A 26,263-nucleotide genomic window follows, 5' to 3' on the forward strand; every position below is an offset into this window, starting at 1 on the left:
TTGATCTTCTGACAGACCCTGCCTGGACCACCTAACAGATGAATGGACCTAAAGGTGTGCCAAAGTGAACCCAAACCTCTCTAAAAACTGCAGCATGGTCTCAGTATAGGCCTGCATTTGCTGCAGTATTTACAAAGGCCAGAGCTATTCAGGGTGCATGGTGTGAAGGCTGGAAGTGGGTCAAAGTCCAATGATGCAGACTGAGTCGGACCTTGTGAGCACAAACCATGCAACCTCTCTCTGACATCAGTGCGCCCAGGAAGGAGGCAAAACATTTCTGGATCCCTTCTGCCTCCACTGCAACTTGTCCCTCTACTTCACTTTGGACTTACCCAACAATGAAGAACCAGGACAGACAACCAGGAATGCAAATTACTTTTGAACTTTAAGCACAACTGGGCTCTTATTTTGTTCTGCAACGTAAGGCTTGGACTTGCACTCCCTAATAGCCTCTGGGAGCATCAAACAGCATATGTCACATTACTTTGAATCGCACTAAGTGCTAAGGCCCCATAGGCGAGCATCATGCAGCCCCCATGACCGACATATGCTTTGGCAGTAAAATCATGAAACAAGACCTGCTGTCTTCGGTGGGGATATATCCCTGGCACAAAGATTTCTGAATTCTGGGAGTTTGTACCTACACTAAAACATTGGGAGCAGAGCTATGGATCTGCATCAAAGGACACAGAAAAGGAGTAGCAGAAGTCAGCGTCTCATCACATCAACAGGCGGTTTGGAATGTTATGATGCCACCTAATGGCACATGGAAGCTATTTCAAATTTGCAGATCCAGTTTGGCACCTGGGGGATTCACAAGGTGATGGATCTGAAAACAGTTAATCCTCTACTCTCCATATATCAAGTGATGTTCTGGTCCTAAATCTACAATATGGGATAAGATGGTATTTTCTAGGCTGAATGCCATTTTAGCTTAGTTTCTAAAAACATCAGATATTTATCGCTTAGATCTGCATTTGTTCTTCCAACCTCTCAGTTACTTTTATACTTCTGGAAAATGCCTAGCCCACTCCTCCACCACCTACAGCAGAAGCAGAGGTTTGAAGTCACCTTCTCTACCCCACTCCCTTACATATAGTTCTCTTTAGTGCCTGCATCCATTACGCCAGACCACAAGAAGAAAGACTTATGTATACCAGACTTCTCCAATGACTGGCTCGAGAGCTACTGGTAGCTCTCCAGCTACTAGTAAGTAGCTCTCCTCTGGGCAGCCAAACCAAATAAATTAGAAGGTTCTGCTTGGTCGAATTCAAATTTATATAGCAAAATTAAAATTAATAGATTGGATTGAGATTAAAAATGTAAATTAACAACATGGGTGTTGGGAGCAAGATGAAGTCAGCGTGAGTGTTCGCGCTGCTCGGCTCACGCAAGACGCGTAGATGATCGGCTAGTCGCCCTGCGCCCCCGTGATGCGATGCCAGCTCGCAGAACACAGAGAACGCTGAGAACGCTGAAGCTTTCTCCGAGAAGCCACGAATCCCTGCAGCAATCGCGCGGACGCGACACTCCTAACGCGGGAAGATTCAAAGTCATCCTTTGCTTCTTTATTTACACACCGGATTTCCCGCCCTCGGTCCTGCCTCTGCTAGAGCGGTGCTTTAGCGCAGGATTGACCCAGACCTCGCCGCCCACTGCACCCTTGGCTCCAGCTTTTAGCAGGAATCACATTCTCAATATGAGCGCCCGGGGGGCCAAGAAAAGTGGAAAAATGAAGACAGCATACACTCTCGAGGCCAGAGATCGCAGGGATGCAGCATCTGCGGAGGGAACTTCTAAACCCAAGCAAGAGGTTAGTGGCAGCAAAAAACAACTGCTGGGCAGAGCTGGGGGGGGGGGGCGGGCTGCCTAAAGACGTAAAAAACTCCCAAGTTACAAAAGATTTAACACCTATGCAGCCCTCACTTGCAAAATTGTTTTTGGGAGCCAGAACCCAGTCCTCAGGCGTTACTTCCAAGTCTCTTGCAAGCCCCACTGAGAGTGTCGCTGAGAGCATCACTACGGTCTCACTAACTATGCTGACTACACCAGCATCTACATCTAGCTCACAGCAAGAGGCCTGCTTAGCGGCTAACCAAGAGACTGTCTTGGCAGAAACCGGACCCAGGGAAATTCTAGGCACTGACGGCGACATTAGCACCAATGGTACCTCTATGGCGCTACCAGACCAGGCTGCAAACTTAGGCATCTCTCTCTGTGTACCTTCTATTAACCCCCTAAAAGGGGCGTCCATGCAACAAGTTTTACCAACTCTGCCTCTTCTTGCGCGGGAACCTGGCAGCGACTCAAAGATCGATACCCTTCTCAAAGCGCCTGAAACACAGATGCCGGGTATAGCCAACCTTATTCAGCACTTAGAGGCTCCTCTCGGCGCACAAGCTCCCTGGACCCCAGAAGCAGGACCTGAGCATTTCTATTCTGTCTCCGATAGCACACCCACCTCCTCGGGTGAGGAAGGGTCCAACACAAGTGAAGGGGACAGCGAAGCCTCAATCCAGGACACTGGCACGGTTCAGCGACCAAAGAAACCTAGAAGTAAGAACAAGCGGCGTAGCCAGCTGAAATGGGATTACTCCGACTCCCAAATGTCTTACCCTCTGGACGATGATGATCCCAATACTACACAGTGGGGATCTACCAAAAACCTGCCTGCAGACCCAGCTGAGCCATCCCTCGCCTCTATCCTAGCTTCCATCAAAGAGTTTCAGGAGGAGGTCCGGGCCGATAACCGCGCGGCCAAAAGTGCTTCTAAGAAACTTCAGGGAGGAATAAGAAGGCTGAATAAAACCTGCACCGACATCAGTGACCGCGTCTCCATGGTGGAGGCACGTACCGAGCACTTGGAAACCGAAGCCGTGGCAATTAAACAACAGAGCGAATCCAACAGTGCTTGCCTGGTAGACCTAATGGCTAAGATGGAGGACCAGGAAAATCGCCAGCGCAGGAATAACCTTCGTCTGCTTGGCATTCCGGAAGGGAAGGAAGGGGACGACCCGAGACGCTTTATTGTGAAACTTTTGCAGGACTCTTTCCCTGACCAACAGGGCTGGGATTGGGATCGCGAGGTCCAGAGGGCGCACCGCTTTCCCTTCAATCAGAGACAGCAACACGGCCGCGGCAACACCACTGGAGGACAGCCAAGGGTATTCCTGGTTTACTTTGGCAATTTTCTTCTTAGACAGTTAATATACGACCAGGCTCGCCCCAACTCCAAAAAAGGGGCCAATGGTATAACATTCTTCGCTAAACCTGACTTCTGCCATCAGACAGTAGAGCGAAGATGGCGTCTGAGACAACTGATTTCTCCGTTTCAGCAGCTAGGGGCCGAAGTATATTTAATGAACCCTGCTAGACTTAAAGTAATTGTTAATGGGGGGGACCAAAGTTTTCCTTTCTGAAGTCAAAGCTGGAGAATACTTGAACGAGCTAAAATCTAGGAAGAATCTTAGATGAAAAGTTCATTTTCTTCTGCCCCTGTTATTCTCTCTCTACTCTTATTCTTACTCTCTATAAATATGCAAACCTTCAAGGACCATGTTTATGGTCATATCACGGCAGCATTATGTGAATCTTCAAACCTGACATAATGGGCAACCCTTCTGGGTTTTTTTTTTTTCTTTCTCTTTCTGACTATTTGCATCGCTGTTTGTTTCACTTTCTCAAAGGAGAGCAAGGGGGCTACTAGCCGATTGAAAATTTTTAATTTGGTTTCTCTTAAGGCGTGGCTGACAGCCGGGCCTCATGACTGACTTTCATCATTCAGGTTATTCCTGATTGCTCAGATGAAGGGGGGGTGGGCAGGGTGGGGGGGGGGGGGGGGAGGGAAGGGACGGGCACTAGAAAAGGCACAGAAGAATTAAGGGCACTTTTTGGCACATTGTTAGACCTGTCAGCCCTTTGGGTGGTCCCTCCTCATCATTATTTATTTTGTCCCACTTTTGCCTCAAACCCTGTTTGAATTTTTCCTTTTTGGGAACCACCAGACTTTTTCGTGTTGCTGCAGATTCAGGGAGCCATTTTAGCTACCCCTGAAACTTCTGTCTGAGGGCCTGGAGCACAAAATGGTGGCCACCTGTGACATCACCAGCATCCACTGGAACCTACCAGCACCTTCCAGAACATTCCAGAACCCTGTGACCGTTGGAGGCGGTTTAGAATGTTGGGAAGCTAAGACAGAGAGTTGGCAGTTGGAGCTGGCAGTTGGCACCTGACTGGTGAAGGGTGAGCAGCAGAAACCTGAAGGAGGAAGGAGTGAGGCAGCAGGGGTGGAAACTTGTGCCTGGAGTGGGGTCCATAAACCCACCCGTGATACTAGTCCCTACTGACTGAGCCCAGCCTGGAGCCCTGTGTGGGAAGAAGCAAGGAGAACCATCCTAAGGACCTGGACAGCAGGAACAGGCCTTAGAAGTCAAGGAAGCAAGTACCTGACCTGTTTATTGGTTTCCCTGGAGCCGGACGTCGAGTAGCCTGGAGACTTGGAGCCTGAGGTGGAGAAGCGGCGCTGACTGGAAAAGCAGACGTCGTGCCCAGAGCCGCCAGAGATCGTGAGAGGGCGCCGACGGAGGACGTGAGGTGTACCAGAGGTCGAGGAGGAAGTCAACCAAGGTCGAGTGAGCAGTGTCGACGGGGGAGTGAAGTCCGCCCTCCGGAGTCGCCGGAGACCGAGGTGAAGTGTACCGGAGGTCGGGAGTGAGGATCGCACTCCGGAGTCGCCGGAACCTGAGAGAATCGTGCCGGAGGTCGGGAGTGCACTCCGGAGTCGCCGGAAACCTGAGGAAAGGCGCACCGGAGGTCGGGAGTGAGGATCGCACTCCGGAGTCGCCGGAAGTCGACATCGAGCCAAGGCCGGCCGACGTCATCGAAGCTGAGGTCGCCATCGGACCGGAGCCGCCCGAAGTCGACATCGAGTAAAGACTGCCCGACGCAATCAAATCGGAGGTCGAGATCGAGCCGAGGCCGCCGACATCGAACCGGAGCCGCCTACCGGCGTCGTCAGGAACTGACATTGTGCCGAGGCCGCCGACGTCGAACCGGATCCGCCTCACGGCGTCGACACGACTCCAGCGGCGTCGGAACATCAGAAAAAGGGCAGTAAGTGGAATAGAGGGCGCCAAAGGCCCTGTGGAATCCTAAGAGACTACTCTAGGGGTTAGAGAGGTGCTGGAACCAGCTGGACTGTGCCAGGGGTGAGCTGAGACTAATTTAGAGGGGTTGTGTAGAGTGAGAGAGCCAGGTCTCTGGTAGTCCCCCCTTGATCTACCTCAGTTTAGGCCTCAGCCTTGTCCAAGCCAGGGAGTAGACACCCTCAAGCCTTCCACATCCCCACAAGCTGTGCCTGGGCCAAATTAGCTCAAAGTAAATTCAAATGAGATCTGATTCTATGAGTGTCACTGTCAGCTTTTAATTATTTATTAGGGGCACTGTATTTATTGTATTTAACCTATTTATTGTTTCACTGTATTTATTGGTCCACAGTATTTATTGATGCACAATATTTATTGGTTTACAGTATTTATTGCCTCAGACTATTTAATTGCCTGTATGTATTGCACTTATATTTATGTCTTCATTATTTATGATCACCCCTATTTATTGAATCATTAAGCCAGTATTTATTTGACCTGCACTATTTAAAAAGTTTGTATATTGTGATTGTTATTTATTTATCTAATCAGCAACTAAGAGAAAAAGAAGATAAAGAAAGATATTTTCATAATTTTTACGGTGTAGAGTCGTTTTTGGAACGGATGCACGCATGGTTATTGTATGGGTATGACGTATGCTTAGCACGGTGCCTGATCCCTGACCACTCGAGCCAAGCTACCACAGTGTATGTCTGGGAGAACACCACCACCCTTCCAGTGTGAGAGTGTTTTTCTAACATAATTGGTGTTCAGTGGTGGGATAGAGCTGTGCCTACGTATACTCAACAATAACTGTGGGTAGTCCATAGGCCTACACCGGGAGTTTTCTCAAAGCGGCCTTCCTAATTGTGGGTTTTTGTTTTTTCCAAATTTACTCTGGTGGTGGGAGGAGGTATTATTAAAGGTACCCCCCTGCATTGTTACTGCAAATAACTGTCCTCTGACCTGAGTGGGCAAGATGGAGTTTGTACTGGAGAATTTAGAAACGTACACTGTGGCCCAACTCAGGGAGTTTTGCCAGCGGGAGGGGGTGTATTGTCCCCCAGGAGCAAAGAAGGGTGCACTCCAAACCAGCTTAAGGGCTTGGGGGGAGGCACGCCGAGAAAGCAAGGCTGAGGAGGACAGGGATAGAGAGCCCGACAGTGAGGGAGCTGGTTTGTACCAACCTGAGGTAGGGAACCTGTCAGCGGGGCCCAGGACACTTTCCAGGAAGGGCAGCAGTGCCTCTAGCGGTGGCTTGTCTGAAGTGGAGTTAACAGACCGGAGGGAGAAAAGACAGCTCACATGGGACTTAGCAAGGCTGGAGAAAGAGAAAGAGGAACAGAGGATGGCTCATGAGATAAGGCTGAAAGAGATAGATCTTCAGATCCTGAGAATCGAGGCACACCCTGTACCTAACGGTGGCAGCGAAGAACGAGAGTACACCAGGGAACCCAAACCCTACCTGCCAAAGGACATAGTAGCTAGCTATGGGGCGGGTGATGATATCGCCAAGTGGCTAGCGGCCTATGAGGTCTCGTTAAGGGCCCATGGGGTTCCAGAGAAGTACTGGGGAGGGGGATTGTACAAGTACATGCCTCCAGCTGGTAGGGATGCTTTATTGGCCCTCGAAGAGGATGAGCAGACCCACTACTCCACCATGAAACTGGCGCTCATAAGAAAGTTTGGACTAACACCCGAAAAGTACAGACAGAAGTTCAGGGGTAGTCACAAACTGGGCACACAGAATTGGGTGGACTTCCTGGACTATGCAAAGAAGGCACTAGAGGGTTGGATTCAGGGCAGTGAAGTGAGGAACTACGAGGGGTTGTTTGACCTAGTACTGAAGGAACACCTGCTTGAGAAATGTTTCCCTGAACTGCGGCAACACCTGGTGGATAGCAAGCTGACCAGTCCCCGGAAGCTTGCTGAGGAGGCGGACATTTGGGCTAGTACCCGGGTGTCCACAAGGGGGACTGGAGGGGATACTCAAAAGGCCGGACAGGGCGCCCCCCAGAAGAAAGAGGGAGGGGAAAAGAAAAAGGAGTTCTCCAAAGGCCCCCAAAATAACTTCCAAGGGAAGGGAACAGGATTCACCCCTAGGGCTAACCCACCCAGAAACCCTAATCCTGGCCAGAGTCAGCAGCCAAGGGTTGTCCATTGCTACGAGTGCAGTGGCGTTGGACACTATAAAGGAGATCCGAAGTGCCTGAAACGACCACCCCCTCCCATTGGAGGAAAGACCCCTGGAGTAGCTAGTGCAGTGCTCGGGGAGGAGATGCCCTTAACTAAGGGAAGGGAGTGGGCGGGTGTCACTTTAGTGTCCCTGGGAGAACGGGAGACGGTTCCTAAGATCCAGGTGCCCGCAAATACCGCAAAGTATGGGCAGTGGGTCACCATCAACGGCCAAAGAGGGGAGGCTCTGAGAGACACAGGAGCCAGTATGACTATGGTGCGTAGCCAACTGGTGTCTCCAGAGCAGGTAATTCCCGATGTACTCCACCCAGCCGCGATGGCTGACGGCAGAACAGGCCACTATCCAGTGGCCGAGGTTCCCTTTGAATGGGGGGGGGGGGTTGCAGGTTCACTTCGAGTTGCCGTAAGCCCTGCCGTGCCAGTTGATTGTCTGCTGGGGAATGACATGGAGCACAACGCTTGGAAGGAGGTGGAATACTGGACTCATACTGAGATGCTGGGTACACCTGACTGGGCCTGTGTGAGCACAAGGTCCGCGACTACCCGAAGAGGGAGTTCGTTTCGGCTGGAGCCTGGAACAAAGGCCCAGCCAGCTGCCAGTCAAGGGAAGAACCGAGGACAGGAGGAGCCTGCCTCGGCGTCCACACCACGTAAGACGGATAGGCCACCGGAGGTGGTGGACCAGGAGTCTGCGGTGGGGGATGTTACCAAACTGGAGGACCTACCCATCCCGGCCGAGTGGCACGTGGAGGGAGGCCCGTCCAGGGAGGAATTCTGCCAGGGCCAGAGGGAGTGCCCTACCCTTGAGGGGCTGAGGCGACAGGCCGAAGCCCAGGCAGCAGGGAACGTTGAAGGGAACTACAGTGTTTACTGGGAGGATGGCCTCCTCTACAGTGAACCCAAGGCACCCCTACACGGATCGTCACGAGCCTTGGTAGTCCCTCAACGTTATCGAGCCTTCCTTCTGGAGTTGGCTCACGAGATACCATTGGCAGGACACCTGGGGCAAGACAAGACCTTCGCCCGTCTTGTCCCACACTTTTATTGGCCTCAGATGAAAGTGTCGTCCGATACCTACTGCCGGACATGTGTGTCTTGCCAAGCCAGTGGGAAAACAGGGGTGAAGCTGAAAGCTCCCCTGGAACCACTTCCTGTCGTTAGCACCCCCTTTGAAAGGGTGGCCATCGACATTGTGGGTCCATTAGATCCGCCGACTACAGCTGGTCACAGGTTTATCCTGGTTCTGGTGGATCATGCCACACGGTACCCAGAGGCAATACCTCTGAGGACCATAACAGCACCTGTTGGGTAAAGATTCCCATCAGGGCCCTTGCCACGAGTGGGTTTTCCCAAGGAAGTTGTGTCCGACAGGGGGACCAACTTCATGTCAGCGTACATGCGGGCCATGTGGAAGGAGTGTGGAGTGACCTACCGGTTCACCACTCCTTACCACCCCCAGACCAATGGTCTGGTGGAGAGGTTTAACAAAACCTTGAAGGGCATGATCAGAAGTCTGTCTGAGAGCCTGCGGAGGAAATGGGACGTCCTCCTGCCCTGTTTACTCTTTTCCTACAGGGAAGTGCCACAGAAGGGAGTGGGCTTCAGCCCCTTCGAGCTTCTGTATGGGCACCCTGTACGTGGACCTCTCAACCTGGTGAGAGACGGATGGGAAAGAACTCCCAGAAAGCTTCCCCAGGATGTGGTGAGCTACATGCTGGCCTTCCGGAGCCAAATGGCTAAGTTGTGGAAGCAAGCTTCTGACAACTTGGAAGCCAGCCAAGCAGTGATGAAGGCGTGGTATGACCACAACGCTCACCCGGTGGAGTTGGAGCCTGGCCAGAAGGTGTGGGTGATCGAACCAGGAGAGCTTAGCGCCCTCCAGGATCGCTGGTCAGGACCCTTTGAGGTGTTGGAGAAGAAGGGTAAGGCTACCTACTTGGTGGACCTTAAGACCCCTCGTCAGCCCCTACGGGTGCTGCACGCCAACCGCCTCAAACCCCACCACGAGAGGCCCGAAGTCATCTTGATGATGGTGACTGACGGAGGAGAGGACGTGGAAAGCGAGCCTCTCCCTGATTTGTTTGCGTCTCAAGAGAAGGATGGGTCGGTGGAGGGAGTGATTCTCTCCCCATCTCTAACTCCTGAACAGCGGGAGGACTGCCGCCAGGTCCTGGGACAGTACTCTTCGTTGTTCTCCCTTGTCCCGGGTAGGACTCACCTGTGCGTCCATGACATGGACACAGGAGACAGCCCACCTGTGAAGTCCAAGATCTGCCGGATGTCAGACAAGGTGAAGGCCAGCATTCATAGTGAAGTCACTAAGATGCTGGAGCTAGGAGTGATCGAACCTTCTAGCAGCCCCTGGTCCAGTCCGGTGGTGTTAGTACCAAAAGCTGCACCACCGGGTGCCCAACCAGAACTGAGGTTCTGTGTGGACTATCGGGGACTGAATTCAGTGACCAAAACTGATGCTCATCCGATCCCTAGGGCGGATGAATTGATTGACCGGCTGGGAGCTGCCCAATATCTAAGTACCTTTGACCTTACTTCTGGGTACTGGCAGATCTCTTTGACTGATGGAGCAAGGGAAAGGTCAGCCTTCTCCACGCCCAATGGCCACTACCAGTTCTGTGTGATGCCCTTTGGGCTCAAGAACGCACCTGCCACGTTTCAGCGCCTGGTAAACCAGATCCTCACCGGAATGGAGAGTTTCTCTGCTGCTTATCTGGATGACATAGCCGTCTTCAGTAACAGCTGGGAGGATCACTTGCGTCACCTGCAAGCTGTTCTCCAGGCCCTGAGACAAGCTGGATTGACGATCAAGGCCAGCAAGTGCCAGATCGGGCAGGGGTCGGTAGTGTACCTTGGACACTTGGTGGGTAGGGGAGCGGTGCAACCCCTCCAGGCGAAGATCGAGGCCATCATCGCCTGGGAACCCCCCCAAGACTCAGACTGAGGTCCGAGCATTTTTGGGCCTCACGGGATACTACCGCCGCTTCGTGAAGGGGTACGGTACCATCGTAGCCCCCCCTCACGGAGCTCACGTCCAAGAAACAACCTCGACGGGTAGTCTGGACGGAGGCTTGTCAGCAGGCCTTTGTGAGATTGAAGAAAGCCATGTGCGAGGCCCCGGTCTTAAGGGCCCCAGACTTTTCCAAGGAGTTCATTGTCCAGACAGATGCATCAGAACATGGCATTGGGGCAGTGTTATCGCAACTCAACGAAGAGGGTCTGGATCAACCCGTGGTCTTCCTATCCCGGAGACTACTTCTCAGGGAACAGAAGTGGAGTGCAATAGAGCGTGAAGCCTTTGCAGTGGTATGGGCTCTGAAGAAGTTGCGGCCATACCTGTTTGGCTCGCACTTCCTGGTTCAGACCGACCACAGACCCCTTCGTTGGCTGATGCAAATGAAGGGGGAGAATCCCAAGTTGTTGAGGTGGTCTATTTCCCTACAGGGAATGGATTTTCAGGTGGAACATCGGCCTGGAGTGGACCACGCCAATGCAGACGGTCTCTCAAGGTATTTCCGCCTTAGTGATGAGAACTCCCAAGGGGTTGGGTAGCTCTCCCCACTTTCAGCTGGGGGGGGACGCGTGTTAGACCTGTCAGCCCTTTGGGTGGTCCCTCCTCATCATTATTTATTTTGTCCCACTTTTGCCTCAAACCCTGTTTGAATTTTTCCTTTTTGGGAACCACCAGACTTTTTCGTGTTGCTGCAGATTCAGGGAGCCATTTTAGCTACCCCTGAAACTTCTGTCTGAGGGCCTGGAGCACAAAATGGTGGCCACCTGTGACATCACCAGCATCCACTGGAACCTACCAGCACCTTCCAGAACATTCCAGAACCCTGTGACCGTTGGAGGCGGTTTAGAATGTTGGGAAGCTAAGACAGAGAGTTGGCAGTTGGAGCTGGCAGTTGGCACCTGACTGGTGAAGGGTGAGCAGCAGAAACCTGAAGGAGGAAGGAGTGAGGCAGCAGGGGTGGAAACTTGTGCCTGGAGTGGGGTCCATAAACCCACCCGTGATACTAGTCCCTACTGACTGAGCCCAGCCTGGAGCCCTGTGTGGGAAGAAGCAAGGAGAACCATCCTAAGGACCTGGACAGCAGGAACAGGCCTTAGAAGTCAAGGAAGCAAGTACCTGACCTGTTTATTGGTTTCCCTGGAGCCGGACGTCGAGTAGCCTGGAGACTTGGAGCCTGAGGTGGAGAAGCGGCGCTGACTGGAAAAGCAGACGTCGTGCCCAGAGCCGCCAGAGATCGTGAGAGGGCGCCGACGGAGGACGTGAGGTGTACCAGAGGTCGAGGAGGAAGTCAACCAAGGTCGAGTGAGCGGTGTCGACGGGGGAGTGAAGTCCGCCCTCCGGAGTCGCCGGAGACCGAGGTGAAGTGTACCGGAGGTCGGGAGTGAGGATCGCACTCCGGAGTCGCCGGAACCTGAGAGAATCGTGCCGGAGGTCGGGAGTGGAGGTCGCACTCCGGAGTCGCCGGAAACCTGAGGAAAGGAGCACCGGAGGTCGGGAGTGAGGATCGCACTCCGGAGTCGCCGGAAGTCGACATCGAGCCAAGGCCGGCCGACGTCATCGAAGCTGAGGTCGCCATCGGACCGGAGCCGCCCGAAGTCGACATCGAGTAAAGACTGCCAGACGCAATCAAATCGGAGGTCGAGATCGAGCCGAGGCCGCCGACATCGAACCGGAGCCGCCTACCGGCGTCGTCAGGAACGGACATTGTGCCGAGGCCGCCGACGTCGAACCGGATCCGCCTCACGGCGTCGACACGACTCCAGCGGCGTCGGAACATCAGAAAAAGGGCAGTAAGTGGAATAGAGGGCGCCAAAGGCCCTGTGGAATCCTAAGAGACTACTCTAGGGGTTAGAGAGGTGCTGGAACCAGCTGGACTGTGCCAGGGGTGAGCTGAGACTAATTTAGAGGGGTTGTGTAGAGTGAGAGAGCCAGGTCTCTGGTAGTCCCCCCTTGATCTACCTCAGTTTAGGCCTCAGCCTTGTCCAAGCCAGGGAGTAGACACCCTCAAGCCTTCCACATCCCCACAAGCTGTGCCTGGGCCAAATTAGCCCATAGTAAATTCAAATGTGATCTGATTCTATGAGTGTCACTGTCAGCTTTTAATTATTTATTAGGGGCACTGTATTTATTGTATTTAACCTATTTATTGTTTCACTGTATTTATTGGTCCACAGTATTTATTGATGCACAATATTTATTGGTTTACAGTATTTATTGCCTCAGACTATTTAATTGCCTGTATGTATTGCACTTATATTTATGTCTTCATTATTTATGATCACCCCTATTTATTGAATCATTAAGCCAGTATTTATTTGACCTGCACTATTTAAAAAGTTTGTATATTGTGATTGTTATTTATTTATCTAATCAGCAACTAAGAGAAAAAGAAGATAAAGAAAGATATTTTCATAATTTTTACGGTGGAGTCGTTTTTGGAACGGATGCACGCATGGTTATTGTATGGGTATGACGTATGCTTAGCACGGTGCCTGATCCCTGACCACTCGAGCCAAGCTACCACAGTGTATGTCTGGGAGAACACCACCACCCTTCCAGTGTGGGAGTGTTTTTCTAACACACATACATATTTTTGTACTCACTTGGTAAGATATTGGGCAAGGAGAATGTTTTATTCTTAACATTTAGATGGCTAGGATAGATTCACTCAGGCTTGTCTCTGCTAACATTTGCGGTTTGAATGATACTTCTAAAAGGCAAAATGTTGCTCAAGGCTTACGTTCATTAGGGGGCAACTTAATCTGCCTTCAGGAGACCCACATAGAGTGTTCACAGAAGCACTTGTTAGATACATTAGGGTTTAAAGTTATTGGGGCTACTACGCAGGGTGTCAAGACAAAAGGGGTAGGCATTTTGTCAGATAGAAGACTTTCTCTTAGCAATCCCCGGGTTAAATCAGATCCGCTGGGCCGATGGGTGATAGATGAATGCCACCTTACCTTTAACCTTCCTTTTACCCTCTGCTCACTGTATGGCAGCAATGTAGATGACCCAGGGATTATTAACATGGTCTCAGGGGAGCTGGCCCACTGGCCTACTCCGGTCATCCTATGTGGTGACCTCAACATACATCTGCCCTCTGACTGGAAATCAGATAATAAATGGAGATATAAAGGCAGAAAACCCCGAGTATATCAAGCACTAATGAACCTTGCTCAGACCCACGGATTGAGTGATATCTGGGCCAGTTTAAATCCCACACAACCTGGCTATACCTTCTTTTCGGCCCCACATAGCACTTTTGTTAGATTAGACTACTTCTTTGTTTCATCTTCACTCCTTAGCAACTGTATCATAGACATTGCACCTCGATTTATGTCAGATCACAACCCCCTTATAGTAAATATTAAGGGATTAGGGAAGTGGAAGGAGGCACCTAGATGGAGCTTCGAGAAGGCCCTGCTACAAAATCTTGACTATAGGGCTCATATGCAAGGTTGGATCCAAGAATTTCTGGAAATAAACGTCGGAACAGCTTCCATAATGACTGTCTGGGACACACTAAAGGCGGGGGTCAGGGGCGAAACTGAGTTTTTCAGTAAGGAAAAACAGGAAGGAGAAGCTGGTAATTAATGATTTACAGGAGAAATTAAGAAGAGCAGAAATAAACTTGGTCCTATTGGTTAAGTCAGGACAAGATACCGAAAATGCCCAAAAAGAAGTAGTCCTCGCTAAAGCAGATATAGGGGCAGTATTTGCGGAAAAAACTGCAGCTAAGTGGGCAGCACAGAGGGAAAAAAATTACGAGTGCAGTGATCGCATCGGGCATCATCTAGCCGTCAAATCCAGGCAACAATCTACAAGCATTGAAATACACACAATCAAATTAATCACAGGGAACGAGACCAATGATCCTAACGAAATACTGAAGGGATTTCAGGAATTCTACTCCGATTTATACACTGAGGAGAACTGTAGTGCGGCTGGCCCACCCGAAAGCGAGATAGCCAGCTACCTAAGCGAGATAGATCTTAGACAGCTCACCCCTGATAACACTGAATTACTAGAACTTATTCCAACCTGGGATGAAATCTTGGAAGCTTTATCTAGTTTACCAGATGGAAAAGCTGCAGGAATGGATGGTATTCCTGTAGAGTTCTATAAGATCTTCGCCCCTCAAATCAAAACTATATTCACCGATGTAGTTACGTCTATCTTTAATGGGGCTTCTCCTCCTGCTTCCTGGTCCAATGCTAGAATCTCTATATTCCCCAAAAAGGATAAGCCCCCACTGGAGATGAGTTCTTACAGACCCATCACCCTTATTAATTGCGACTCTAAAGTCTTCTCTAAAATACTGGCATCCAGAATTTCGTCTGTGATCGAGTCCTTAGTTTCTGAGGGGCAACATGGTTTTATTCCTAAAAAAGGCACCACAGAACATGTCAGGCGAGCCATTACCCTGTTTGACGCAGCACAGGCAGCAGGAGACCCGATGTCATTAACACTACTAGACGCGGAAAAAGCATTTGATCGGGTCTCCTGGCGGTTTCTGTGGGCTGTCATGGGCAGGATGGGTTTTGGGACGAGACTCACTCAGGCGGTACAGGCATTATATCTACAACCAAAGGCATGCGTCTCCATTAATGGGCGACTTACTGATCAATTTAGCATCTCCCGGGGAACAAGACAGGGCTGTCCCTGTTCCCCGCTGTTATTTGCCTTATACCTAGACCCATTCATTAAACAAATTGAAAGGAATCCCGCCATCTTAGCAATCAGCACCCAGGGCATTAACACCAAAATTTTGGCTTACGCAGATGACCTGGCCATAACATCCCCTGATCCTGAAAACACCATAATTGCATTGGAGCTAGAGGCACAAAAATTTGGGAAAATCTCGGGCTATGCTTTGAACAAAAACAAAACCCAAATATTTATAAATAAAGAAATTACCTGGACTGGTGCAAGGGTGGTGCCAAAAGCTAAATACTTGGGGGTTTCTATATCTGCTAGTATTGATGAAATCGTAGCAGATAACTTAACTACTCTCGCCGTAGAAACCAAGAAGGCCCTTAAAAAGATTGATAACCTCCATCTGACCCTCGTTGGAAGATGCAACGTCATTAAGATGACCTACTTCCCTAAACTTCTTTACTTTTTCCGGACTGTACCCCTGGAATTCAGCAAAGCTAATCTACAGAAATTTCAGCAAATTTTTACGCAATTTATTTGGGCCTATTCACAACCAAGGAGGGCTCTAAGGCAGTTATCTCTTCCTAGAGAGCGGGGCGGGTGGGCCTTCCCTAACATTATGCTCTACTACTGGGCCGCAGTTATGCAATATAGTTCTGAGCTGGTGAGAGAACCCCCCCCCCCCCCCGAAGCTACATTTGGTCTCTCTTCACCATTTAAACTTTTACTCGGTGAAGACCACTGGGGCTGTCTCCTCCGAGAGACCTCTTTCGGATATTACAAACGTGTGAGATTCAAGACCCTAATGAACTCATACAAGGTTTTTCGTAATATCCGCAGAATATTTGGGCTGGGAAGATTTAACTATTACTCTCCCATTATGACAAATTGTAATCTTCCCGCCATTTTTGGCAGGTCCTACTTCTTAGACTGGCACAGGGCAGGTATCACGAAACTGGGGGATCTCATTTCCAGCGAGGGAGTCAAATCATTCGCAAACCTGCAACTTAAATACAGTCTGAAAAATCAAGATGTTTTCAAATATTTTTCTATCTCTAACTTCCTCTGCAGAAAGGTTGGGGGTAAGGCAGGATTCACGGAAGTAGATCTTCTCAACAAATTACGCGACGCCACGGCCCCTCGGATAGGTCTTTTGTACAATATACTAAATAGAAAAACCCCAGACGACCTACAAAAGATAGCAGACAAATGGCACACCAAACTCGATTCTTCATCTAGTATATTTTTTAACTCATTAGTATTATCCCAAAATATTTTGCTTTCAGCGAAACTACAGGCACAACACTTTAAAACTATTTTTTTCCTGTACATTACCCCCAACAAGATCGCTAAGTGGGGAGCTGGCAAAGGGACTTTATGCCCCCGGTGTTCTGAGTTTGGTGTCGACTCAATCCACATTTTTGCAACCTGTCCTAAACTTGTCTCAACCCTTCGTAAAATACAGGAATTTCTAGGGGAAGTCACCTCCCAGACTACTGTACTAACCCCAACAGTTATCCTGCTGGGGACTCAATCTGAAAACATCAGGATCAAAAGCGTGGGCCTAACCTTCATTGCAATGGCAGTCTGGAGGATCTGTGTTGCTTCCGCATGGTTAGATGCTGATCCTCCACCATTCTCTCAGTGGCTGGCCAGACTAGTCGCTACATACCACCTAGAAAAAGCAGTTTACGCTAGGAAAGGGCGCAAAAGCCGGAAGAAGGGCCTGGATGTGTGGGGAAAACTGACATCGTGGTTAGAACAGCCGGGCTGACCCGGCCTGTGCTTCTTTTCTTTTTCTTTCCATGCTTTTTTCCTATGCTGTTACACTCTTTCTTGCTTCTGCTTCTCTCCTTTCTGATGTCTGGACTACCTTTCATTACCTTCTTTTTTATTTTTATTTTACTTCTTCTTTTCTTCTTCTTTCCCGACTTTTATAAACGCCATTTAATTATGTTTTCCCTTTTCTTTAGTGCCTTTGATTCAGTAGATACACAGAGTGGGGGGAGGGGGGAGGGATGGGCGCCTTGAATATCTTTTCTCTGTACCATCCTTTTTTTTGGATTTTGTAAAATAAAAATTTTAAATAAAAAAAAAAAAAAAAAAATGTAAATTAACTTGTAAATTGATGTTTGGAGAAAAGTCATTGAATTTCCCAAAAATATTTGTGGTTGGTGTTCGAGTGATAAATAATGTGGTGTTGGGGAGACTTAATACTAATTTTATTACTTTGGTGCCAGTGGGCTGTATAGTACCAATGTGGACGCATTTTGAGGTAATTAACCTTCTTTACGTTGAGCCTAGGCAGCACATGCGCAGTCTCTTCGAGACATGTTGTATTCACTCTGTGGACTTGGTATTTGATATCCCCATTGTCACTCTGCATTTCTTTCTTCCCATTTGTTTATGGCATGCATTTGTCATGCCTCCTTTAGTGTTAATCCTTCCCCAGGAACATTAAGTACAGTATCACTCCACTAGTTACCATTATAGCATGTGTTTGTCAAACTACTTTTTCCTTTTGCCTCGGCTCATGTTTTAGGATTGATGCAGTTTTTTTTTTCACTGTCACTACGCGGGCAGCCAACGGCTGCCCGCCATGTTGTTATCTTGATTCTTCTCCCCTCCACCAATCACCTTCCTCCCGCTGGCACTTGGTCCTTCCTGGCTGCTTTCACTGTGCTTCTCTCACCATCGCAGACCACTAAAAATCACAATTTTGGCAGGACATAACAGCTCTTTATAACACGAGGCGCTCAGAGTCTGCCAAAAGAGCCGTCTCCCTCGAAGTCTGCCATGGCTGCCCCTGCCCTGCTCAGAGCAACCACCTCTGGCCAGCTCTTCCCAGAGAGAATCTGCCTCCACTGAATACCAAACACATTTCCCCGGAATCTGAAGGGTTTATAGCGCCATATGCATAAGAATGTGCGTGTGATACAAATGCATATTAAACCAAGCAATACTACTCATTGCAGCAAAAACAATTCTGGTAGTTGGGCAGTGGCTTTCGTAACAATAATCCAACACTTTCCTAAAGAAACCAGTCAGTGAGCATATATATATTTTTATAGGCAGGACATTACAGCTCTTTAGAACACGAGGCATTCAAAAGTATGCCCAAAGAGCAATTTCTCTTGAAGTCTGCCGTGCCTGCCCTTCGCCCTGCCACGCTCACAGCATCCATCTCCAGCCGGTCCTTCCCTGCGAGAATCCGCCTATTCCCAATACAAAACACATTTACTCTAGTGATGCAGTCGCACACAGAATGTTATAGTGCTGTTGACATGTTTACATTACTGTTGGCAACCGTGCCCGAGGGTCACTAATTATAAAACTAATATAAGTAGCTTGGGATGGTTTCCGTAGAAAATAAGCAGCTCCTCGTAGAGAAAAAGTTTGAGACCTCTGATCTATACTCAAAGACAATAACTCACCCCCGCCCCAACATACTTCCTGCAATGTTTGCACCTTGAGGAGGGGTTTCAGCATACATCACAGACCTGTGCAATGGAATAATATGAAGAAAGGGGGAAATGTATGAGAAAATACCCCACAGCCACTGCTTAGAGAGCACCATAATCAGGTATTGGCAAGGCCAATCAGCCTTACCGTTTCCCCCTAACAGCCCAGACCCACTGGCTTTGCTAAAGGTTTGTGTTGATACAAAACAGATTTAAAAAATGTATGTTCTCAATGTCAAACAGATGATGTATACACATGCAAGCGTCAGCACACAGGCGCACGTATTTATCATGTTAGGACAACTGCTGCGGACGAGGAACATGGACCTCTGCGTCACCACACATGCGAGCACGTAATTCGCAACATAAAATACTTTTTTTTGTTGTAATTAGTGACCTTTAAAATATTTTGGGTACATTAGGCAGAACATATTTGGGGAGCCCTATACAGAACAAATTGATTTTTTTTCCAATGTTCCTGCTAATTCAAGTCCACATGATGCACCTGATGTAGATAGAGATTAAGATACAGAAATAGGATAGACAGAGGTCAAATAAAGAGAACGTTCACTTTCCCAGGGAGCCCTTGGAATGTGGGGACCTGGGCAATTGCCCACTTTGACCATGCCTTAAAACAACTCTGACTTTATCTTTCCAAGATGGCACCAATCTTTCAGCAGAAAAATAAACAAATCTGAAAGGAGCAGCTAGTAGAAATGTGCTATTGTCTGGATTTCGACCATTAAATTATTCTTTTTTTTAAAAAAGGTATGCGTATGGGATGTGCACGGACCAATGAAAGTCAAGGTGGTGGGGTATTCTAAGCCAATTGCACCAAGGAGTAGTGGGAGATCTTGGCTAAGCAACAGCAGAGCACTGGAGGGTGAAAACTGAGAAAATAAATGGAGTGGCAGAGGAAGCAACAAAATAGATGGGGCGGACAGAGAAAGATGGAGAGATGGACGGATTTGAAAAGGAAGTAGCACAGTAAGGAGAGAGCACGTAAAAAAAAAAGGCAAAACATAAAAGTAATTCTCTGAATGTAATCAGTGCATAGATACATGTCATACAAAGAAAAAGATGGCAAAAAGGTATGCTCTAGGAGAGAGACCATCACAAAAGATGAAGATAAACCATCAAATAAAAAGCAAGCAAATGAGATTAACAAGACTCCTACCAAAGATAAGCAATGGGATGACACAAAGCCCACTATACGCAAGTACTTTTCATGTATTATAGGCAATAGGTCTTCGACAACAGACTGTCCATAGGTGAAACCAACTAGCATTCTTTAAATAACTACCTTAACTGGTCTTAGATTTGCAGTAATTTTAATCATGTGCATCTCCCTATGCTATTGGTTCTAATGCACATATTTAGTTGGGAAATAATGCTTTACAAATCAGCAATCCTTGTAAGCCACTGCCAAATGTCATCTGAAGGATTCATCTATGGATCCTTCAGGCTAATGCGCTGCACAACTTAGGCATTTTATTTTCAGTTAGTCCAATAAAAGATATCAACCTGTAATGACCATTAAAGGACAAGTTGAAATCTTTTCCCAGATTTGCCAGTTACATTTTATTGCACAATTACCTGTAGGTGACTTAGACACAATTATCACTGCATATTTAGCATCCTTTATTTCGAACATTACCTGGTAGACACAAGATTTCTTGAAATAGCACTTCACTACAAATACCAGGACACCGAGCTTTGATATGAACGTTTAATCTTAAATAGCTATACCATGATCAAGGTAAAAAGTGCTCCACAGAAAAAAAAAATTTTTAAAAGAGAAACGCGGTGGCAAAAAATAGAACTAGACTATTTAATCTACACAGACAACGTTAAATGCTAGAAAATTAATATTACTGCAAAGTGTGGTTTGTGGTATAATTTGTTAAGATTAAGGTATCTATTTTGGTAGTGTTTAGGATGTTCCCTGAGGAAAATATGAATGCTGCAAGTACAGGAATTCAGGAGTCAGCCAGTAGCACTACATACGTAAGCCCCATCTACTCATATCAAAATCTTTGTGAGATGGGACCTAAGTGAGCAATTCAAAGAAGCTATACACAAAAACAAACATCAATTGGAAATTGGATTGGACTATTGAAAACTAGATTTATAAAAAAAGAAAAAACAGGATTTTGAAAAAGACAAATTGGTATGACTTAGAAGATTTGGATTTTGATTCTTCAAAAAACTAATAAATCAAGTTTTAAAACAAAATCATTTTGGGATGAAAATGATTGTGTTTTAGCTTTATAGCCTGCAGCAGTTGCCTATAACAGCCTTTCAAAGCCCAGTCCAGTGATACTCTGGAAGACAAGGGCCAATAAAACAGAAGCACAACTTTAATGGCTAGTACAATCTGCTGTGTCAGGCTATATGGGTGGAAAGCCCTAATGACCATGCCAGCTGCTAAACATAACCGGTTTTAAAATCCCAGCACTTTTAAGCAGCTACTCTCTCCTTTGATAAGCTCCTGCTGTCTTGTATATTCATATCAGTTACTGAAGGATCTCTTTCCCCATTTTACGGGCATCAAGGGACAGCAGAAGCTTTCAAAGAAGGGAGTAAGAAGCTTTTGCAGCCCCTCAGCTCTGCCAAACTGTCTTGTTTTGTTTGGCGGGACAGAGGAAGAGTTGGTGAAATGAAGTTTTTCCATTCCCCTCCACCTCCTTTTTCCATTGCTTTGCCACAGGAGGGAAGGGGAAGCCAGTACTTTTTGCCTTATTCACAGTCTAGTCCAACAACACAAATATCCAGAGGAAGAGGAGATAGAGGCGCTTTGGAATAAGGTACTGAAACATTAATGGCATTGGGTCTAAACCAGTGTTAACAGTCAACTGAAGCTCCATAGTCTTCAAATAGGTGCTCAAGGATGAACAAATCATTTGCCAAGGTCCAAAGGAAATAGAATGCGTCTAGAACAGCTAGAGGGAACATCTTTTTAATTATTTTGATAAATTCTAGTGAGTTTTTCAGACTAATGTATCTGCATAGAATAAGGCGAGTAATAGTGTAATAAGTAAAGTACAGAAAATACATTGGAAAGATTACTCTAATCACACTGACAATGGATTAAAACGTCATGGAATATAATTAGCATACAGAAAAAAATCTCTATGCAGACAAATAACAAACACCCTAACACTACTCCATGTCTAGAAGGTGCCCTACAACAATGTCAATGCTTTAGTGGACTCTGTAGGAAGATGACCGCGGTTCACTCTTACATAAATCACAGACTCCAAGAAAGAGAGGCGAATACTTGTTTATTATGTGCATCCAGTGAGTTGCCTATCAATTTAGTTTAGACTATACCTTTACTGACAAAGATACTAAAGTAAACTGCAAATCCTAGGTTTATCATTCACCTAATTTGCTGTTGTATTATGGATTTTCATTCATAGGAGTTATCAAACAAAAACTAAAAATAAGATTGCATGGAACAAAGACTATCACATATTACGTGGATTTGTATTCTGTATATAGCAGCCTCCACTCTTCATGGTATTAAATATCCAAGGCATTCTCTGGGACTCAGTCACTTCAGATAAATAAAAAGGCAAAATGTGCTTGGAAAAATGAGGAAACGGGAGAAAGTATAGGTTACTCTGTCTTTGCGAACAATACCTGAAGGGTATGAACATAGAAAACAATGTATTTTTACTCTTGGGTAAGACATACATATTAATTTACTAATATGGAGTGACTTAAGCTGATATTTTATGATACTTGTTTTAGTTAAGAGGTGTTGAATGATAAATAATGACGAGATTATGGTTACAAATGTTTTATATGAAATGGTCTTTAAGAATGTTCATTAATCTAAAATCAAATGTAAGCTATTGTGGAACAATGTTAACTGATATCTACTTTAAAGCATGGTTAAGCAATTAATTTTGGACAACCAATGGAAGACTTTCAAGTAGTAAGTTCTGCCTTTGGTCACAATACCATATAAAGGTACTCCCCATAAGCATATGCACGTGTTCACAACGATTTATGTGCACAAATCTTTGGTGTACTTCCAAACGAACCTTGGGTTGATATTTTTTTTTAACCTGATAGAGATTAGTCCGCACCTTTTTGGTGGTATTGTTTTATTTTTCTTCTGGCACGGCTTACGTGGTTGCAGCATCCAATAACAAGCACCTTGGAATATTAAGTGACTATTTAAAACTTCTGATTGAACTGGACTCAGGATTTGGTTGGGGTACCATTCTACCTTTTCCATAGTTATCAAGTCAAACATGGTTGCCTTTATAATCCTCCACTTAACCTTCAAAGAGTGCAATGTTTTTTAGTTTTTGGAGGCACTTGAATTCACTTTTTCAATAAATATTTACAGATTTTTCAAAAACACTGCATGAACAAGAAAGAGTAACACACTTGTGTATTTGAAAACAAACACAATAAGATGGTCCACACACGTAATAAAACAGAGTGCAAGGACAAGTGTGGGCTGTTAGGTCTCAAGTGCATAAACATAGTGCAGTCATCATTCGTTCAGATATTGCTTCTTTGCAGACTCAAACAAAAAAAGTATCACTTTCAAGCATTACTGCAATTGTCTGGTTCAACTTGATGTATAAGGGAGGCCCCTATTCTTGTAGGTTTATTTCCCAATGGACACACAACTGAATACAATTAAGGGGCAAACATCACATTTTCATAAATATGATTAAAAAGTACAAATCCACATATGACAGGGTTGTGTGCCCTGCATACATCTGGCCTTTGCAATTATGTCAAAGAAATTAACAGCTTTGCCAATACATCAACAGACTACCTCCAAAGGCAACTATTCTGCTATCTCATTGTTCATGTTTGAATCTCATCATGTATGCAAATTACAGTTCAAGATATTTTAAGACATTAATTTTACACTTATCACAAGTTGTATAGCAAAATGTAGGAAAGTGGAGCAATATTTTTTAATCGTATTTTGCATTTTCAGCCATAAAAGAAGTTTAGCTGAATTCACTGCATACTATATACATATCGTGGTCAGTCAAGAAAATATTAGCTGCTGCAGAGCAACACGAATAAATGCCACTATTCACTTCAATATTGCACGTCCATAAAACACAAAAACACAGGTACCCAAATGGTGTAGATTGAAAAACAAGAATTTTTAATTTAGTAAATGAGGAGGAAACAATTCATTTGGGTGTCTTTTTAAACGCAGCTGTTGGAGCCCATCGCACAAAGAACACTTTATAGATCTGCCACTTGGTTTTAAATTCAGGATTTTGTGTTTTATGTACTTTTGATGGGGAGAGTAATTTTTCTTTATCATTTGATGCTTTTCATGTATTTGCTTTTAACATTTTAAGTTCTTATTCTATGCATTAAACTGTTTGGCATTGCCCTTTCAAGAGTACAAATTGCATTTGAATAAAGTATATATTGATTGAGTGACTAAACTAGTATTCTATACTGCCAACAAGATCAGTTAAGAGGCATTTTCCAAACATTTTGTCCAGACGGTGCACTACACCCAGGCAGATAAACACAATTAGCTTGGTTGTCTTTTCATCATCAAGAATGCCCAACCTTCCACCTTTCAGTGAATTACAATAGAAGGATTGCAATGCAAATGAGAATGGAAATGTGTGGAGGCTGAAACTAATATTTCTAGTATGAGGAAAGAACCAAGGAATGCTGTGTAACTGCCACTTCAAATTAATGTCCCAATTAAGCTTTGTGGGAATTAACGAGAAACTGTTCAGGAAGCTGATAAAGAGACAATGCAGAGCAAGCACTGAATGTGTGGGCATTCAGACAACACCCAGAACAATTAAATTGTAAACGTGTTCCCACATGTCCAGTGGCCTTGCAACAAAGGCAGCAACATCTTCTGCAAAAAGTCTCCCAAACAATGGGAGCACATTACTCACAGAAGAAGCTGCAAATCAAGTTTCAACATGAGCATCTCATTGGAAGCGCTTGTTTCTATGAAGAGAAAAGTTGCACACATCGTGGCAACTGGTCTTTGGCTGCATTTCTATTCTTCCACCCTACCCCAAGCCAACACCTTGCTCAGCCAACTCTATCCACCAAACAAAGACGCCTATAATAACCAACACTAAACTTGGTGCTCGATACTCACATCTTTCGAAGAAGCAATCTGATTTATGTACTCTCCGTCCGTAAAGAGGATATTCTGTCCTTCAGTCGGGCAATCTGTGCAAAGGAAACAAAAAATAGACGTATAAACCATAGCATTACCTCGAATTTATTGCAAGCAAATAAATTACCTAATTAGCAAAAATGTGCCAGACAGCCATGCCTAACTTTTTTTTACTCCCGTAGGGATAATTTCCACTCAAGCACAGAATTATGGAGGTCATAAGCTTAGTGTTACAAAAAAGGGGGGAATTTGTGAGCCACACAGGAAAAAGGGGACACACGTTTTACAAAAATAAAGTAGGTTATTGCCATTTTGTAATTGTTGTAACTTCGAATGGATTTTGCAACCAAAATTGATTTCAAACTGCCTTTTTTAACTCTTGGAACGTTCTTTTTAAAAATTATTTTCGAGAATTTGAATGGAAATTGCCTTAAATGAATGAAACAGGAAACGCCAACAGAGAAGAACTGGAAGTGCACTATGCTGATGCATCTTAGCAGAAAAATGCAAAGTAAATAAACAAATTCTTCTTAGGGGGAAGAGTATAAAACAAAAAAAGAAATTTAAAAAGTTTACACTTTGCACTTTTGCTGCTTATTTAACTCTAGGGGCTGCACATCAAAAGTCTTAGCAGGAATATAGCTTCCGAAAAATGTTAAGAGAGACAAACGTGGAGTTGTGTTTTCTGTAGCAGACGTAAAATCAAACAATTCTAATAAATAACACATTGTTTTCTTTTTTAAAGTGTACGTCCTATTCAAGTCTCTTAGTGGACTACCAAAATGCTTAGAAGTTTTATAATAGATGCATAGCAACAGATACTAGATCTGGCAACTCTTGAAATGTCACCAATAAACATGCGGAGGTCAAAAAGCCAACTAACTAATCTTAAACTGCACCATGTCTTAAAACAAAATGTTCAGTATTTCAAATTCAGAAATTATTTAGCAACAGAACTTTCCAACGTTGAGTTTCATTTTCACTATGTGGCGACTCTTTCATCCTTCATTCTAATGTAATCATTTGAACGGATATGGCTCTGTTGGTCAGTGAGCTCTGGTCGGCACCCTTATCGCTCTATGGGGTGGCCTACACATTTAATTACCAACTAAAAAAAGAGATGTCATTTGTGTACTGGGTACATTGGATTTTAAAAGGTAATGGTTCATTCTAATTTTTCCAAATCTGTGCACCCTATCAAATACACACTTTTATCGAACATACTCTTTCTACAGACAAATAAAAAACACCTTTGGTGCAAGAGAAAAATATTTTGAGTTCATTACTGCAGCAGTGAAAAGTTCAAACTGATCCTTAACTTTACATTAGCTATAAATTAAGTGTAGAATGCCCAGATTCAGTGGCTGTGTTTTTCTGAGTGAGAGAAGGCTGCAGTTTCCCAGTCACACGCCTCCTATGAGGGTACAGACCAATTACACACTGTACTAATACATTATCATCATATGCAGACATCGGATAGGTCTCCAAGACTGCATCATACCTGCTGGGAGCAATCATGCAAAAACATGCAATTTTACACTAAATAAAAGGATTATAAGAGGGATTAGTAACAATGAAACATGGAGAAACATGGCGGATTTATGGACTAGGTCAATCTCAGAGTGATGACTCC

The 26,263-nt window shown here is 45.8% G+C and overlaps 1 protein-coding gene across 15 annotated transcripts in view; it reads right to left on the reverse strand.

Moving 5' to 3' along the window:
* MYCBP2 (MYC binding protein 2) overlaps window positions 1-26,263 on the reverse strand; it is a 1,771,217-nt gene that overhangs the window by 1,521,873 nt on the left and 223,081 nt on the right. For all 15 annotated transcript variants that reach the window (XM_085622060.1, XM_085622057.1, XM_085622054.1 and 12 more), the window contains exon 9: window positions 24,610-24,683. In XM_085622060.1, coding sequence (XP_085478186.1) covers window positions 24,610-24,683 — 74 coding nt within the window. The remainder of the gene's footprint in view (window positions 1-24,609; window positions 24,684-26,263) is intronic.

The sequence above is a fragment of the Triturus cristatus genome, chromosome 8, assembly GCF_964204655.1.
Source record: "Triturus cristatus chromosome 8, aTriCri1.1, whole genome shotgun sequence".
Taxonomy (NCBI): Eukaryota; Metazoa; Chordata; class Amphibia; order Caudata; family Salamandridae; genus Triturus; species Triturus cristatus.